This window comes from Scyliorhinus torazame, chromosome 2 (assembly GCF_047496885.1).
Source record: "Scyliorhinus torazame isolate Kashiwa2021f chromosome 2, sScyTor2.1, whole genome shotgun sequence".
Lineage (NCBI taxonomy): Eukaryota > Metazoa > Chordata > Chondrichthyes > Carcharhiniformes > Scyliorhinidae > Scyliorhinus > Scyliorhinus torazame.
In genome coordinates this window covers 205,594,296-205,612,223 of record NC_092708.1, presented here as the reverse complement: position 1 = coordinate 205,612,223, position 17,928 = coordinate 205,594,296, and the positions used below count along the sequence as shown (strand labels likewise).

The following is a 17,928-nucleotide window of genomic DNA, read 5'->3' as shown; positions in this document are numbered from 1 at the left end:
ATGCAAATCCAAAACTTAGGTGTGGTTACGGAGATAGGGCACAGGAGTGGCTTAGGCAGGCTGCTCTTTCGGAGGGTTGATGCAGAATCGATGGGCTGAATGGCCTCCTTCTGCACTGTAGGAATTCTATGATTCTCTGTATGTGAGGAGAGAGAAAACGAAAATGCATGGCAAGTCGATTAAGTGCTTTTTTGTTTATTCATTTGAGCATTGCTGCCTAGGCCAGTGTTTATAGCCCATTTCTAATTGCCCTTGAGAAGGTAGTGGTGAGCTACCTTGAGCCTCTGCAATCCATGTAGGGACTCCCACAGTGGTGTTAGGGATGGAGTTCCAGGATGTTGACCCAGCGACAGTGAAGAACGCTGGGTACTCCTGTATCCTCCACAGTCCAAAGATTTGCAGGTTAGGTGGATTGGCCATTGTAAATTGCCCTATAGTGTCTAACGGTTAGGTGGGATTATAGGGTACGGCGGGGGAGTGGGCATGGGTAGAGTGCTCTTTTGGAGGATCAGTACAGACTTGGGCCAAATTATCTCCTTCTGCATTGGAGGGATTCGATGATGATGTTTGCAAGTCAGGATAGTGAGTGGTTAGGAAGAAGACTTCCAGGTGGTGTTTTCCCATGTGTCTGCTGTCTCTGTGCTTCTATATGACAGTGGCCATAGGTTTGAAAGATGCTTCTGCTTCTCCAGCTTTCTGCTAGAGGGTACAGAATGAGACCTGGATAGCTCCTTTGATTGTAAAATATATATGTAAAATTTTGCTGAAATATGGAACAGTACTAGAATTGAACATCGTTGAATATTCATTAAATTGCAACCATTATTTGTGATACGTTCAGTGTTTTCTTTTAATAGCATAGCTGTCATTTCCACGGCTCTTCAGATATACTTCATATAGTTCGCATTGCTTCATAATCTTATCAGCCTTCTAGAGTGGGAAAGCCCATTGTATTTCTGCGTCTTTGTATTTGATTTGCAGCATACAAACAGGCCAATCTGCCCAGCTGGTGTTCGTGCTTCCTCATCCTGCTTTCTCTCTCCCAGTCTACGTATCCATTTATTGGGGCGGCACGGTAGCACAATGATTAGCACTGCTGCCTCACAACTCCAGAGACCCGGGTTCATTTCCCGTCTCGGGTGACTGTCTGTGTGGAGTTTGCATTTTCTCCCCGTGTCTACGTGGGTTTCCTCCGGGTGCGCCAGTTTCCTCTCACGGTCCAAAGATGTGCAGGTTAGGTGATTGGCCATGCTAAATGACCTTGGTGTCCAAAAAGGTTAGGTGGGGTTGCTGGGTTACGGGATTAGGGTGGAGGTGTGGGCTTAAGTAGGGTGCTCTTTCCAAGGGCCGGTGCAGACTCGATGGGCCGAATGGCATCCTTCTGGACTGTAAATTCCATGATATATTCCTCCCTTTTGCTTTTTCCTTGCTTGATGGTCTCATTTTATTCCATTCCCAGAGCAGCAAGATGGGCATGGAGGCTGTACTCACCCTCCTGGATGCCTCGCCAGAGACTTCGGCCTGTGTTGTCAGCCTTTCTGGTAACCAGGCCTTGCGGCTGCCGCTGATGGAGTGTGTGCAGCTGGTAGGTATTTGATCGTCTCCCTGTCAGAGTTTCTTGCTGAGAGCAGGCAGGCAATTCCTGTAAACCTTTATTTTGAGTCAGCGCCTCCTCCCTCCATTCACCTCCTTGGTAAATCACAATCCCATTCGCCTGATGCCAACCACCAATGTTTGGACCAATGAACGATAGATCAGAGTGTTTTCTAAATGATGAGAAGTTCGGAACTGTGGAGCAGCAGAGGGATTTAGGAGTGCATGCGTGGAGATCTACTAGTTCGCCTGTATTTCAAGGGAGCTGGAGTTCAAAAGGGTTGAAGATCATGTTACAATGCTATGGAACTCTGGTTACACTGCCTCTGGAGTACTGTGTTCAGTTCTAGGCACCATACCTCAGGAAGAATTTATTGCCCTTGGAGGTGGTGCGATGGGAGGTTCACTGAATGATACCGGAGCTTTTGATGAGGAGGATGGCCCATCAGGTGGCAGCAGCAGCAATAGCCAGAGCGGGGCACCATGGCTGGGCCGACTGTACAGAGAAGGGGGCAAAGCATATTAGAGCAATACTAATTAGGGATTCAATAGTCAGGGGCACAGATAGGTGCTTCTGTGGTCGTGAAAGAGACTCCCGGATGGTGTATTGCCTCCCTGGTGCCTGGGTCATGGATGTCTCTAAGCGGGTACAGGACATCCTGAAATGGGAGGGCACACGGGTGACACAATAGCATTATCCACATTGTTAGAAATGACATATGCAGAAAGAGCAGCAAGGTCCTGCAAAGACACTACAGGGACCTGGGTAGTAAGGTAAAAAGCAGGACCTCTAGGGTAGTCGTTTCAGATTACTCCCTATGCCATGTGCTAGTGAGGCTAGGAACAGGGAGATACTACAGTTGAACATGTGGATAAAGAGCTGGTGTAGGGAGGAGTGCTTCATATGTGGATCATTGGGATGTATTCCAGGGAAGGTGGGACCTATACAAGCAGGGCGGGTTGCACCTAAACTGGAGGGGCATCAATATCCTGGCCAGAAGGTTTGCTAATATGGTTCGGGAGGCTTTATACTAGTACGGCAGGGGGCGCTGGAACTGGAGCAGCAGGCCAGCAAGTGTAGAGACTGGGGATGAGCTTGAGACTTAAGACAAATATAGCAAAGAGGGAGAGCAGGCAGAGAGAAGTCTCTGATCTCAGTAGGTGTGGAGGTCTGGATGCGTTTGCTTCAACTCAAGAAGTATAACAGGTAAGACGGATGAACTTAGAGCTTGATTAATGTGGGGAATTATGATATTGTTGTTATTACGGAGACATAGTTAAAGGAGGGACAGGACTGGCAACTTAATGTTCCGGGATATCAATGTTTTAGACGAGACAGAGGGGGTGGGGAAGTTGCATTGCTCGTTAGGGAACATATCACAGCTGTGATGAGGGAGGATATCTTGGAGGGATGCTGCAGTGAGGCACTATGGGTAGAGCTCACAAATAGGAAGGGTGCAGTCACAATGTTGGGGTTGTACTATAGGTCTCCCAACAGCCAGCTGGATACTGAGGAACAGATATGTAGTCAGAATCTGGAAAGATGTGAAAATAGCAGGGTTGTTGTGGTGGGTGATTTTAATTTCCCCCATGTTGACTGGGATTCCCTTAGTGCCAGACGTTCGGACAGAGACAAGAGCTGGAGAATGAGATTGGGAGCGGCTGTTTGAGGGTAAATCCACATTTGATATGTGGAGTCTTTTAAAGTGCAGGACAGGCATGTCCCTGTGAAAATGAGGGACAGAAATGGCAGGATTAGGGAACCATGGATGATGGGAAATTATGAGACTAATCAAAAAGAAAAAGGAAGCTTACATACAGTCTGGGCAACTAAAAACAGACAAAGCTTTTGAAGAATATAGAGAAAGAAGGAACAAACACAAACGGAGAATTCGGAGGGCTAAAAGAGGCCATGAAATGTCATTGGCAAGCAGGGTCAAAGAAAATCCCAAGGCCTTTTATACATACATAAGGAATAAGAAGGTAACTCTGGAAAGAGTAGGCCTATTCAAGGACAAAGGAGGCAAGTTATGCGTGGAGTCAGGAAGTGGGGGAGATCATCAATGAGGTACCAGCATCGGTATTCACCAAGGAGAGGGATATGACGGATGTTAAGTTAGGGATGGGTGTGTGAATACTCTAGGACATGTCAGCATAATAAAGGACAATGTTTTGGGTATCTTAAAATGCACTGAGGTAGACTAGTCCCCTGGGCCGGATGGGATATATCCCAGGTTACTGTGGGAGGCAGGAGAGGAAATAGCTGGGGCCTTGACAGATATCTTTGCATCATCTTTAACTACAGGCGAGATTCCAGAGGACTGGATAACAGCCAATGTTATCCCTTTTATTTAAGAAGGGAAGCAGGAATAATCACAGGTAATCATAGGCTGGTGAGCCTGAAGTCAGTGGTGGGGAAGCTGTTGGAGAAGATACTGAGAGACAGGATTAATTCACATTTGGACTTGTTAGTGATAAGCAACATGGGTTTGTGCGGGGAAGGTCATGTGTCACCAACTTGATGAGGTGACAATTAATTGATGAAGCAAAGGCTGTGGATGTTGTCTACATGGACTTTAAGGTAAGGCGTTTGACAAGGTTCCTCATGGAATACTGGTGCAAAAGGTAAAGTCGCATGGGATTCGGGGTGTGCAAACTAGATGGATAAAGAACTGGCTTGGCAACAGGAGACAGAGAGTAACAGTGGAAGGGAGTTTTTCAGAATGGAAATCTGTAACAAAGAACAAAGAAAAGTACAGCACAGGAACAGACCCTTAGGCCCTCCAAGCTTGTGCCGATTATGAAAGAAAAACCTTCTGCCCTCACTCGGTGGGTATTCCTCTATTTACTCCCTATTCGTGTACCCATCCAGATGCTTCTTAAATGTTGCTAATGTGCCTGCTTCCACCATATCCTCTGGCAGCGCGTTCCAGGCACCCACCACTCTGTGTTAAAAAAACGTACATCTCCCTTAAATTTTCCCCCTCTCACCTTGAACCTGTGCTCCCTTGGAAATGACACCTTCACCCTTGGAAAAAGCCTCTGACAATCCACCCAATCTATGCCTCTCATCATTTTGTAGACCTCTATCAGGTCTCCCCTCAGCCTCATCTTTCCAGTGAAAACAATCCTAGTTTATTCAACCTCTCCTCATAGCCAACACCCTTGAAACCACGTAACATCCTGGTGAACCGTCTTTGCATTCTCTCCAAAGCTTCCACGTCCTTGTGATAATGTGGTGACCAGAACTGTATGCAATACTCCAAAGACGGCCTAAATAAGGTTTTAAATAGCTGCAACATGATTTCTCAACTCCTGTACTCAATGACCACGCTGATGAAGGCAAGCTTGCCATATGCCTTCTGAATCACCAAGTGGTTTATCACAGGGATCAGTGCTGGTACCACTGTTGTTTGTAATATATCTAAATGATCTGGAAGAAAGTGTAAATGGTCTGATTAGCAAGTTTGCAGATGACACTAAGACAGGTGGGGTTGCAGATAGTAAATGGGACAGTAAATTATAGATAGATTGGAGAGTTAGGCAGAGAAATGGCAGATGGCGTTCATTACGGACAAATGCGAGATGGTGCATTTTGGAAGATCAAATTCAGGTGTGAATTATACAGTACACAGTAAATGGTAAAACCCTTAGGGGCATTGACATACAGAGGGATCTGGGCGTTCAGGTCCATAGTTCCATGAAAGTGGCAATGCAGGTGGATAAGGTGGTCAAGAAGGCATACGGCATGCAAGCCTTCATCAGATGGGGCATTGAGTACAAGAGTTGGCAGGTTATGTTATAGTTGTATAAAACTTTAGTCAGGCCACATTTGAAATATTGCATGCAGTTCTGGTCACCACACTACCAGAAGGACGTGGATGCTTTTGAGAGAGTGCAAAGAATGTTTATCAGGCTATTGCCTAGTCTGTTAGCTATGAGGAGAGGTTGCATAAACTCGGATTGTTTTTGTTGGAGTTTAATTTTTAACACTTTGGCTAAAGAAGACGATTTCTCAATTTCTTCATTTTGTTTTGCTTGAAGACCAAGGACGTTCAAAAAGCAATGAATGAGAAGAGGTTTGATGAAGCCATCGTTTTGCGTGGCAGGTAAGAGTTCCGGTTCTGATTTTCCTTATCCATATCCTGGGTATCTTCAGACAGGCACAAACGTGGCAGCCAATTTGTATACAGCAAAATCCCACAAATAGTGATCTGATCATCTTTTTTGATGATGTTGATTGAAGGATAAATGTTGGCCATGTGCCCTTGGAGAAGTCCCCTATCATGCTTCAAAATAGTGTTGGGGAATCTAGTAGATCCACATTGAAAAAGCAGGTGAAGCCTCAAGTTAATGCCTCATCTGAAACACAGAACTTTCCTTTCCCCTCCATCCGAAGCCCCTAGGGTTCAGTCAGCGACTCCTTTCAACACTGTCTCTTGGTTTGCAACATATTTTCTTTTTACGTTTTAACTTTAGAAAAGGCACCATTCACATGATTTGATTTGAAACAATATTGAGCAGCTTTGACCTTTTTTAAGTTTAAAATTTTATATTCTGGGTCAGGAAACAGAACTTCCCGGGATAGATTCTGAGTCAGGTCCCGTGAAGAAGCTGATGTAACACAACGTCCTCTTGGCCCATTGAGCTCAGTAATTTCGCCCAACTCCATCCCCAGTGACAGACTATTTACACAGGTTTATGAAGATTGTGATTCCTTTTTAAGCAACTGTAGCCAACATTTGCTGTCTAATTAACACTTCGGGGACCAGTGGGTGGAGAACACTACTCCCTTAGGCAGTATAAAGAGAGCTTTACTCCATATCTCAACATGGCTCAATGGGTAGCACTCTTACCTCTAAATCTAGAAGATTGTGGGTTCAAGTCCCACTCAGGAGACTGGAGCCAAAATCCAAGCTGGAACTCCCAGTGCTGAGGGAATACTGTCCAGCCAAAGGTGTTATCTTTCAGAGAAGAAAACTGAGGCACTTTCTCCTCTGAGACAGGTGCAAAATTTCCCATGGGATTGTTTTGAATAGAAGCAGTCTCCCCAGTGGGCTGTGCTGGCCAAAATGTCCACAAAATGGACATTATCACACTGCTATTTGTGGTTTGAGCACAAATTGATGGCTGGATTTTCTATATTACCTGATGCAGCAATATAGAGGGGGATGCATCCTGTATCTGGGATATTGAACTTTCTGGGGCTAAAGACCAGATCCTCCTGTAACTGAGCATAATGATTAGCCAGAAAACGCACTCATAAAAATGACAATAACCCGTCGACAAAAATAGAATGAGGTTGTGGATAGAAGTGAAAACTCAAGACGCACCGTGCATGCTAGTAAGCTAACCCAACACACTCAAGTAGGAAGATCCACTTTCCAATAAATTGGGACATTTAAGGAATTCTTCCTTTACTGTTCCTGAGCTCAGACTGCTTGCTGGGGTGATGTATATAGGGCTTTGCTTTACTGTACCTGAACTTTGCCCAGTGAATTTAAAGAAGTAAAGAAATGCAGCACTACCGTCACACCAGATGTTTTGGGACACAATCCAAGTGGACCCGAAATCCTAATGGAGGACCCTATTATTCCCTTTCCTACAGGAGCTTTGAGAATAACTGGAACATCTACAAGCTGCTGGCACACCAGAAACCTGCTCTGACCAAGGTAAGCTTACAAGTTCAAAGCATTTATATTCCCACCTCATTGGGCCTCTTACATTTGGTGCAGCCCTCACTACGGAAACCCCAGGTAGCCCTCATATTCAGCTGACATTTGAATCCTACACTGAAGGAAATCCACCACGTGAGGTGGGATGGAATGTTACGATCACAGTTGGTGCTATAACTGGACGGGAAGATCCAAGAATGGAATACTGGCTCAAAAGATTGCGGGCTCGATTCTCCGTTTGGGAGACTTAAGTCCCCACGCCTGCGTGAAAACGGTGGTGTTTTACGACAGGAAAACTGGTGCAAAACGGCTACCGTTTCCCTGCTCTGGGGTGGGGGGGCTGGCAGACAGGCAGCGTAGAGCTCCCGGAGCTTTGCCAGGTCCGTGACCGCGCAAGCGCAAGGCAGCGGCCTGCAGTGGCCGCGCCGTGCTTCATGGCGGACACAGCCCGGGGTCCCGGCCCGCCAAAATGGTCCCCCACTTTGGCCGGCTTGCGCGCCCCAGACTGCGCCTTCACAGTGCCCCCAACCCCGAATAATGCCCCCCTTTCTGCGGATCGACCCTCCCCCCAACTGTGGCGGCGCTGGCCTGAGTCTGCAGCCGCAACGTGAGTTCCCGACGGGTAAGACCACACATGTCCCATGCCGTCGGGAACTCGGCTGGTCAGGGACGGAGCATTGTGGTGCAGGCCTCAGGCAATGGCCTGAGGCTGTGGATACGGCGTGCAGCGTACTCTTAGATTACGCCACTTTTCAGGGGGCGGAGCATCGCGAAAGCGGCGCCTCCCCCGATTTCGTCATCATCGGGGATTCTCCGCCCCGCCGCCGAATGCGAAGAATCCAGCCCTGTAACTTTTACTTTTTATTTGAAAACGCGGAGGAACAGAGTCACAGGTCCGTAATTACTTTTCGCAACAAGAAAAAACATTTATTAAACATGAAAAATTGTATCACGATACTTCCCGCCCCCCTCCTTAGCTTGACAAATACACATAGATAAGATTAACACGGATTCCAAAATACATCTTAAGCTACAATTGTCTCAGTAACACAAAGTCCCTTGAAGCAGACAAATTGGCCGTGGTCAAATACACACACTCCACTCTGAACATCAAATGAACGTCTGTTGTTGTCTCCTTAGAATCTCCCAGATGATTATCACATGATAGTTTCCTGACTCCACTCCCAAAAATATGCTCTAAAATCTTCTTCCACAATAATGTTTCCCATTAGCTGTTTGCATTCTGAAATCCAGTCCAGGGGCGAAATTTTCCAGAAACGGCGCGATGTCCGCCGACTGGCGCCCAAAACGGCGCAAATCAGTCTGGCATCGCGCCGCCCCAAAGGTGCGGAATGCTCCGCATCTTTGGGGGCCGAGCCCCAACCTTAAGGGGCTAGGTCGGCACCGGACTAATTTCCGCCCCGCCAGCTGGCGGAAAAGGCCTTTGGTGCCCCGCCAGCTGACGCGGAAATGACATCTCCGGGCGGCGCATGCGCGGGAGCGTTAGCGGCCGCTGACGGCATTCCCGCGCATGCGCATTGGAGGGAGTCTCTTCTGCCTCCGCCATGGTGGAGACCGTGGAGGAGCCGGAAGGAAAAGAGTGCCCCCACGGCACAGACCCGCTCGCGGATCGGTGGGCCCCGATCGCGGGCCAGGCCACCGTGGGGGGCACCCCCGGGGGCCAGATCGCCCCGCGCCCCCCCCCCCCCCAGGACCCCGTAGCCCGCCCGCGCCGCCTTGTCCCGCCGGTAAGGTAGGTGGTTTAATCTACGCCGGCGGGACAGGCATTTTAGCGGCGGGACTTCGGCCCATCCGGGCCGGAGAATCACGGGGGGGGGGGGGCGCCAACCGGCGCGGCGCAAATCCCGCCCCCGCCGAATATCCGGTGCCGGAGAATTCGGCAACCGGCGGGGGCGGGATTCACGCCAGCCCCCGCCGATTCTCCGACCCGGCGGGGGGTCGGAGAATCTCGCCCCAGGTTTTCCAAATAACTCTTTTAAACGACGGTTCTGCTCCTTTTTAGCAGTGAACAAAGAAAAGAACAAGAAAAGTACAGCACAGGAACAGGCCCTTAAGCCCTCCAAGCCTGCGCCGACCATGCTAAATGGTCTATAAAAACTAAAATCTTCTACACTTCTGGGGTCCATATCTCTCTATTCCCATCCTATTCATGTATTTGTCAAGATGCCTCTTAAACTACAGTGAATCCAGTATCCAGGTTTTACACCACTCCCTTTTGGATTTTCTTGTCTTGACTGCTGTACAATCTGTTCATAATTGCTTTAACTCTTGATCCCCAAATTCTATTAAAATGCATCATACTTTTGATTTACCTCTGAAGTCTGCTTTATCACTTTAAATCTGGTTACTGCAATTGTCTCTAACTCAGAACACTTTGTTTACTATCCTTTGAATTTTTTGAACAATACTTTGGTCTATGTTCTCTTAACTTCAGTCGTCTTAAGACATTCTCTCTGTCCCAATTCCCTGGTTATCTGGATTGTAACTGGTTCCTTGGGAAGCTTGCCTTTTTGACGCTCCCTTGTCCTATCTAGCTTCTCCTGGCAGAGTTGAGAGATGCTCACTCCTTGGTGTCCTGCCTCCAACTGTTAACAAATTCAGCTAAAACTAAGAACAAAGGAAATCTCTTCCCTCTGGAAAGTGGCCGCCTGTTGTTAAGGAACAACTTATCCTTCTCTAGGCTTTTATTTACTCTTCACGCTGCAACCCTCTTTAAGCATAATAGAATCACAGTGGGACCTTAACCAACCCCCATACATACAAACACCTTTGTCCAACATGAATCTAACTGTAGGTTTCTCCCTTCTAGGCTCAGAAACATTACATTAAACGCACTTAAAACTATACCTTATTTCTATTATTTACTAATGCAAATATAAATTCCTTAAAATTACTTTTGTTTTCCTAACAGGCAGGCACAGCGAGGGTATAAAGTGCTGGGTACAGGGGTGGGGTTGGATAAAGTACTGCTACAGCACACCTCACTAAGTGATTATATTATCCTATACCTGGTCTCATGCACAGTATTTCTGAGTTTTGCAAAGAAGTGAAAGTTACTTTACAGTTGGATTGAGCTCTGGTTAGACTCCCATCTGGAGTTCTGCATTCAGTTCTGGACACCGCCCTGGATATAACTGTCTTCGAGTGCATGCGGTGCACATTCACCGCCAGAAGGGTTACATTATGGCACCAGGTTGCATAGACAGGACTTGTATAGCTTTGAGTATAGAAGATTAAGGTGTGATCTAATCAAGTTGTTTAAGAGGATTTAAGGACTTAATAGGGCAGGTAGAGAGAAATTATTTTCTCTGGTGAGTGAGTCCAGAACAAGGGGACAGAACCTTAACATCAGGCTGCTTCGGGGTGATTTTGGGACACATTTCTGCACACAAAATGTCCTGGAAATCTGGAACTTTTTCCTCTCCAAAAAGCAATTGAGGCTGGAGGAAGGGTTCAATTGAATGTTTCAGAACCATGATTGATGGATTTGTGTAAGGTAAAGGTGTCAAGGGAACCAGGATAGGTAAATGGAGTTAAGATACAGATGAGTTATGATTTAATTGAATAGGAATAGGACAGGCTTGAGGGGCTAAGTTGCCTTTTCTTGTTCCTATCATCATAAGCTAACCGGAGTTGAGGGCGCACCCCTCCATGGTGCATCCCAATTCCACCTACTTACTTTTTTAAGGTTCAGAAATAGGAACCTTGGTCAGTATTCTGTTGCCCTTACCTGAGACCAGCTAGGATACACCCTCACATTTCCTCCAGCACAGATGGGAAGATAGAGTTTCTTTATCTACATGTCTTGGTAATGGAGACTTAGACTGGAATTTTCCTGCTGTCCTGCCATGGGTTTCCCCGAGACGAGGGGTGCATTCAGCAGGAAAACCCCTGTTGGCGACTTCTGTTCCCGCATCTTATGGACTTATGTTGCCTACGCTTCTTTTGTCAATCAACTTAAATCAGTGTCCTCTGGTACTCAATCTCCTGCTCTGTTACTGAATAGCAGTGCGCTGTTCCATCTCAACGTTTTGCTGTCCAATCAAGGCAGCAAGGCAGTGCTATGGTGGCTATCCTAGCTCCTGTACCGGAGGTACCCTGTTACAGTAGATCTGTAGGTCTAGTAGTAGACTGGCCTCTAATTGAGAAGTCTCAAATTGTGGGTATCCTCCTCACCATCATAACGCAACGCAGCATTCCCTCCAAGCAGTGAGCTCGTGCCCGAGACAGTGCTGTGCAATGCCCTTGTTGATATGTCTCTGTCTTTCGCCTCCCCGACAGAGTAATTTCAACTTCGCCATCGTGAATGTTGGAGCGCCGGCAGCGGGGATGAACGCAGCTGTGCGTTCGGCGGTTCGAGTTGGGCTGTCGGCGGGTCACACCGTCTACGCCGTTAGTGATGGGCTGGAAGGATTTGCTGCAGGGCAGGTAAGTGGCTCCATTGTTCCGGGAAGAGCCAGCCCTACAGTCTGGTTCATGTGAATGCTGGGAGGAATGGGATCAACAAGGCAGTGGCAGATGATTAACTATGTCCAGGTGGACATTGGCGGATCTCCTGTGGCATTGCTCACAGTGACAGGAGGCACTGCCCAGTCTGCATGGAAGGTGCAGCTCTCCTGTGGCATGCTCACAAATTTTCAGATGTGGTGAGTTAAGATGTAGTTCAATTTTAACACATCTCCTGTGGCATTGCTCACAGCATTGCAAGATGCCATGTGTTTATGTACGTGCCAACAAATCTCCTGTGGCATGCTCTGAATGAGTGTGTCATCACCATAGTGTAATGGGAAATGTTTCAGGATGTAAATGTGACACTTGCATAAAGCATCCAGCAGAATTCTAAGATATTTTAGCAACGTGTACTCCTTGTCTTTTCCTACAGATTAAGGAGGTGAGCTGGCGTGATGTTGGAGGTTGGACAGGACAAGGTGGCTCACTGCTGGGCACAAAACGGTAGCATTGTCTTTTTAACACACCTATATGTCTACAAGAAGCATGGTATCATATTTGTCTTGGAACACTCTCTCACTTATTGAGTAAGAGGATTGTGGGGTCAAGTTCCACACGAGGGACACAAGCCTGTCCTCGTGCAATATTGAGGGGGTGCTGCACTGCCAGAGATGCTGAATGAGGCCCAGGCCTTCTCTGTCCCCTCGGGTGACTGTGAAAGACCTTGGGGTACTATTTTGAACAGCAGGGAGGGTCTCCCTCAATGGTGCTTCACTGCTGAAACTGGACTATCTGGCTGCTTGTGGGAGCTTACAGTCTGCAAATTGGAGGCACATTCCCCTACACAGGAAGAAATGAATCATACTGGGATGCAGTGAGAGATATGATGAAGTGCTTCTTTTCTTCCTCCTTTGTTTTACATTCTCTGTAAGCACATGTGTGGCGGCAGCAAATTCCGCCTTGAGAATCATCTTAGCTCAGCCCTGTCAGTGTTCACCTAATGACCACATGCACATAAGCATCTTTAAAATTATGAAGGGGTGCAATAGGCTAGACACCAGGGCAGATGTTTCCATGTGGGGGGAACCCAAAACCAGGGGCCATGGTGGTAAATAATTAGTAAGAAATCCCACAATGAATTGAAGAGAGACAATTTTATCCAGAGAGAATGCTTAGAATGATCAAAAAACAAAATACTTAATCCTGCAAAATACTTAAAAGAATAGAAAGGGTAGATGCAGATATGACGCTCCCCCTGGTTGGGGCGTCTAGGGGCGGAGGGGGGGGGGGGGCACAATTTCAAAATAAAGGGGGATGCTGATTAGAATCGAGATGAGGAGAAATGTCTTTACTCAAAGGGCTATAAATCATTGGGACCCCAGAGGGTGTGGAAGCTCAGCCATTGTGTATGTTTAAAGCCGAGATTGATAGATTCTGATCAACAATAACGTAAAGGGTTATGGGGATAGTGAGGGTAAAAGGTATTGAAGTGTTCGATCAGCCATGATCACATTGAATGGTGGAACAGACTGAACGCTGAATGGCCTTCTCCTTCCTCTCACAGAGAGTGGTTGAGGGAAATAGCGTAGATGTATTTCAGGGGAAGCTGGATGACTACATGAAGGAGTACAAGAAGAAATAGAGGATAAGGTGTAAGTGTTAGATAAAGGAAGTTGTAAGGGGGCTGGTGTGGAGCATAAACACTTCTGTGCTGTGTTTCTATTCATGTCCCTCATCGCTGGTACCATTCTAACAGCCAGAACCAGCTGTTTCTCAACATTCGCCTCTCGACTTAATTTACACTTCCTTTGTCCAAATTTACCTTCCGCCTTTTCATCCCTTTTGTTTGCAGGACACTCCCTGAAAAGTGCATGGAACCACTCGTGAAACAGATCCGCAGTTATCGTATTCACGCCATCCTCATTATTGGTGGATTCGAGGTGAGATGTTACACGTTTTTGTTAGAGTCAGAGAACCTCCAGGCGCTCTTCCCTGCAGCTCAGACAAAATCCTGCCAGCGCTCACGGGCATTTGCTCACTGTCCTGTTCGGCTTTGCCGAGCTGCCCATTCCTCACTCTTGCAGCACATGAAGCGGCTGACAGGGGGTGATGCTGAGCTCGCAGTGAGCATTGTTCAGCATTGCCACCTGCTGACCTAGACTAGTACTGCAGCCACAATGACAGGAATGACATGAGAGTTGCATTTTACTTTTTTTGTGCAGAAAATCCAGAAACACCAGCGCATGCAACGAGTGACATTTGCCTGGACCGTGAGATATGGTTGATTGACCAAGCTTGAGCCTGATCTTTACACAGTCCATACTTGCGGTGTCAGTGGTAGTGTCGGTGGAGATGTTTTGTGAGGGCCACGAAGAATCCAGCACGAGTTTTAAGGATACAAAGTAATAACATTTATTTACAATAACATATATACATATATATATATATAACAGCAGCAGGAACGTCCCTTGCTGCACACTCCTTCCTGCTGGTTCCTAAACTGGCCAGCTTTATTTATACTTGGAGTTTACTAATGGTTCCTCCGCCCCCCTCATTGGGGAAGCTCATACTCCCACAGGATTGTGGGATTGTCATTAGTCCCCAGCCAATGGTAAGTAGGCAGGTTATAACATCCCTCCCCCCCCAAAGTCCAAGGAATCCACCGAAGACCCTGGCGAAGGAGGGCGTCGGACTCGTTTTGCCGCAGGCCGGACACCATTTGCACACGGCGCTGGATCAGGCGGCGTGTAACGAGACGGAGACCGGCGCTTCCGTGATGAACGGCGTAACGGTTGTACATCCACGGCCTGTGGACCCGAGGATGCCCCCTCTGATGCGTCCTGTGTCTCCATCTCGGAGTCAGAGCCTGCTGCCTCCGTCATGTCAGCGTCTCTATCTCCATTCGGTTCTGTAACGACCTGCGCAGACTTTGAGTGAGGCACCAGTGGAAGATTGTGAGGACTACCTTCCCTTGTCTCTGGTCTCTGCGGCTGTAGAAATGAGCTACGGGGGCGGGGAATCTTTTGAGGGGATAGTCTTCTAGACCGAACGTGGTCTACATGTTTGCGCTGGAGACGACCCTGGGCTTGCACCTGGTAAGATATAGGGCCCGTTTGGCGAAAGATTACGCCAGGAACCCACTGGGCACCACCAGCAAAATTCCGAACGAACACTGGGTCACCGGGCGCAAACTGCCGAATCGGCCGATGCCGAGAAAATCCCTGTCCCTGCCGTTCTTGTGTGCGGCGTACTTTTGCGCCAATGTCCGGGAAAACCATACTAAGGCGGGTGCGAAGTCTCCAGCCCATTAGGAGTTCTGCGGGAGCTACGCCAGTCACCGCATGGGGGGTGGTCCTATACGTAAACAAAAAGCGAGCCAGTCTCGTGTCCATTGACCTGGAAGACTGCTTCTTTAATCCTCTTTTGAATGTCTGCACTGCGCGCTCTGCCAACCCATTTGAAGCCGGGTGGTAAGGGGCAGTGCGGATATGGCGTATGCCGTTCATCTTCATGAACCTCGCAAACTCCTCACTCGTGAATGGAGTGCCGTTATCCGTGACCAGCACTTCGGGGAGGCCATGCGTGCTAAAGGACAAACGCAACTTTTCAATTGTTGCGCAGGACGTTGTCTCCTGCATCTTATGCACCTCTAGCCATTTAGACTGGGCGTCGATTAATAGAAGGAACATGGATCTTTGAAAAGGGCCTGCGAAATCTGCATGCAAGCGTGCCCAAGGCCGCCCTGGCCATTCCCAGTGATGTGGGGGCGCGGCCGGCGGAAGCTTCTGATGCTCCTGGTAAATGGAGCAGTTTTGGGCCACCTTCTCAATGTCGGTGTCGAGGCCTGGCCACCAGACATAACTCTGGGCCAACATTTTCATTTAGGTCACACCTGGATGCCCATTGTGCAAGTCTCTTAGTATCAGCGCCTGGCCTTTTTCCGGGACAATCACACGCGTCCCCCACAAGAGGATGCCGTCTTCCACGCTGAATTCTGACAGCTTGGAGGAAAATGCCCGCAACTCGCCTGGGAGCTGTCTATGCTGCCCACCATACAGGACTATGTGCCGACCCTTTGACAGGACTGGCTCCGTCTGGGTCCACTCACGGGTCTGTGATGCCGTGACAGGCAAGGTGTCCATAAAATTTAGGGTTGCAACCACCTCACCGGTCGTGAGGGTCGACATGGGGCCGGTCGATAAAGGCAATCGGCTCAGTGCGTCGGCATTTGCTATCTGCGTTCCTGGTTTGTGCTCCAGAGAATACTCGTATGCAGCAAGCAACAAAGCCCAGCGCTGGATCCGTTCGGAAGCAATGGGCGGTATTGGCTTATCCTCTCTGAAAAGTCCCAGCAGAGGCTTATGATCAGTCACGATAGTGAAATGGCGGCCATACACGTACTGGTGGAAGCGTTTCACCGCAAAAACCACTGCCTGGCCCTCCTTCTCGATCTGCGCGTACTTTTTCTCCGCTGCAGTCAATGTGCGGGAGGCGAAAGCTATCGGTCGCTCAGCCCCGTTCTCCATCTTGTGGGACAGGATGGCCCCAATACCATACGGGGATGCATCACATGTGACGAGCAAAGGCTTTCCAGGATCATAGTGGGTTAGCAACCCAGACGACGACAATTGTTGCTTTACCCGCCGGAAAGCGGTTTCTTGCGGCTGACCCCAAACCCAGGTTTGATTTTTCTTTAGCAGAAGGTGCAACGGGGCCAGCGTAGTTGCCAGATTGGGGAGGGACTTCCCGTAATAGTTTACGAGACCGAGAAAAGAACGAAGATGCGAAGTGTCAGTCGGGGCGGGGGCCTGTTGAATCGCACGCACCTTCTCTGCGATGGGGTGCAAACCTTCGCGGTCCACCCGATAACCTAGGTAGACTACTTCCTATGCCTGAAATACGCACTTTGTGCGACGTAAACGGACTCCAGCCTCTGAAAAGCGTCTAAGGACAGCCTCCAGATTTTCCAAATGTTCCTGCTCCGACGTCCCTGTAATCAAAACGCCATCTAAGTAGACAGCAACATGTGGTAAACCTCTCAAAATGCCCTCCATAACACGTTGAAAAATTGCGCAGGCAGAGGAGACTCCAAAGGGCAACCGTGTATATTCATACAGGCCGCGGTGTGTATTAATCGTTACATATGGTCCGGAGGCAAGGTCCAGCTCCAACTGTAGGTAGGCGTGACTCATATCTAATTTTGTGAAGGAGAGTCCGCCTGCAAGCTTCGCGTAGAGATCCTCTGTGCGAGGCATTGGATATCGGTCGAGTCGGGAAGCCATATTTACTGTAAGTTTATAGTCGCCACACAAGCGAACTGTGGCATCTGGCTTCATTACAGGTACAATTGGTGCTGCCCAATCAGCAAAACGGACGGGCCTGATAATACCCAAACTCTCCAAACGAGTGAGCTCCCCTTCTACTTCTCGAGCAAGGCGTAAGCGCGCCGGAAATAGCGCGACGTGGCTCCTGGTTCGACTTGGCTACGGCCCCTTTTATTTTCCCCAATCCAGGCTGGAATACATCTGGGTATCGTCCGAGCACCTCAGTCAACCCTTCAGAAATTGTTTGGAGGATGTGCTGCCATTGCAACTGCAAATGGCGCAACCAGTCCCGACCCAGCAGGCTGGGCCCATGGCCTCGCACCACGATAAGTGGGAAACGCCCCTACTGGTGTCCATAAACAACAGGGGTCATTGTAATTCCTGCAATGTCCAGTGGTTCCCCCGTGTAGGTGGCCAACCTGGCCTGTGAGTCGGTTAATGTAAGGGTCTGTATACCCTGCTTGATGCGGTCGAATGTCCTGTGGGTGATCACGGAGACCGCTGCGCCAGTGGCCAACTCCATCTCAAGCGGGTGACCATTGACCCGTACTGTCACCTTAATGGGGGCCATACGGGGAGCTGCCTCACAATGCAGCTGCAGGCAGTCGTCATCCGTCTCCACGTCCTCATGAGTAGTCGCCGCAGGTTCATCCACATGGAAGGTACGGCCCCTGGGCTGGTCCCAGTTACGGCCCCTGGGCTGGTCCCAGTTTCGGTGGGAACGACGGCGCCTCTGGCGCCCCCAGGACCGGCGACGGGGTCGGCGCCTACAAGTTTGACACGGACATGGCTCCTCATCCATTGGTTCTGGAGAAGGCTCCCTTCGGGGAGGAATGTCCGACGGCCACTGCCGTCGGTCCGGACGT

At 48.7% G+C, this 17,928-nt stretch overlaps 1 protein-coding gene across 1 annotated transcript in view; it reads left to right on the top strand.

Moving 5' to 3' along the window:
- Positions 1–17,928, top strand: part of LOC140395356 (ATP-dependent 6-phosphofructokinase, liver type-like) — a 98,176-nt gene that overhangs the window by 60,599 nt on the left and 19,649 nt on the right. The window contains exons 10-15 of the mRNA XM_072483008.1: positions 1,460–1,585; positions 5,638–5,702; positions 7,202–7,265; positions 11,571–11,717; positions 12,172–12,242; positions 13,591–13,678. Coding sequence (XP_072339109.1) covers positions 1,460–1,585; positions 5,638–5,702; positions 7,202–7,265; positions 11,571–11,717; positions 12,172–12,242; positions 13,591–13,678 — 561 coding nt within the window. The remainder of the gene's footprint in view (positions 1–1,459; positions 1,586–5,637; positions 5,703–7,201; positions 7,266–11,570; positions 11,718–12,171; positions 12,243–13,590; positions 13,679–17,928) is intronic.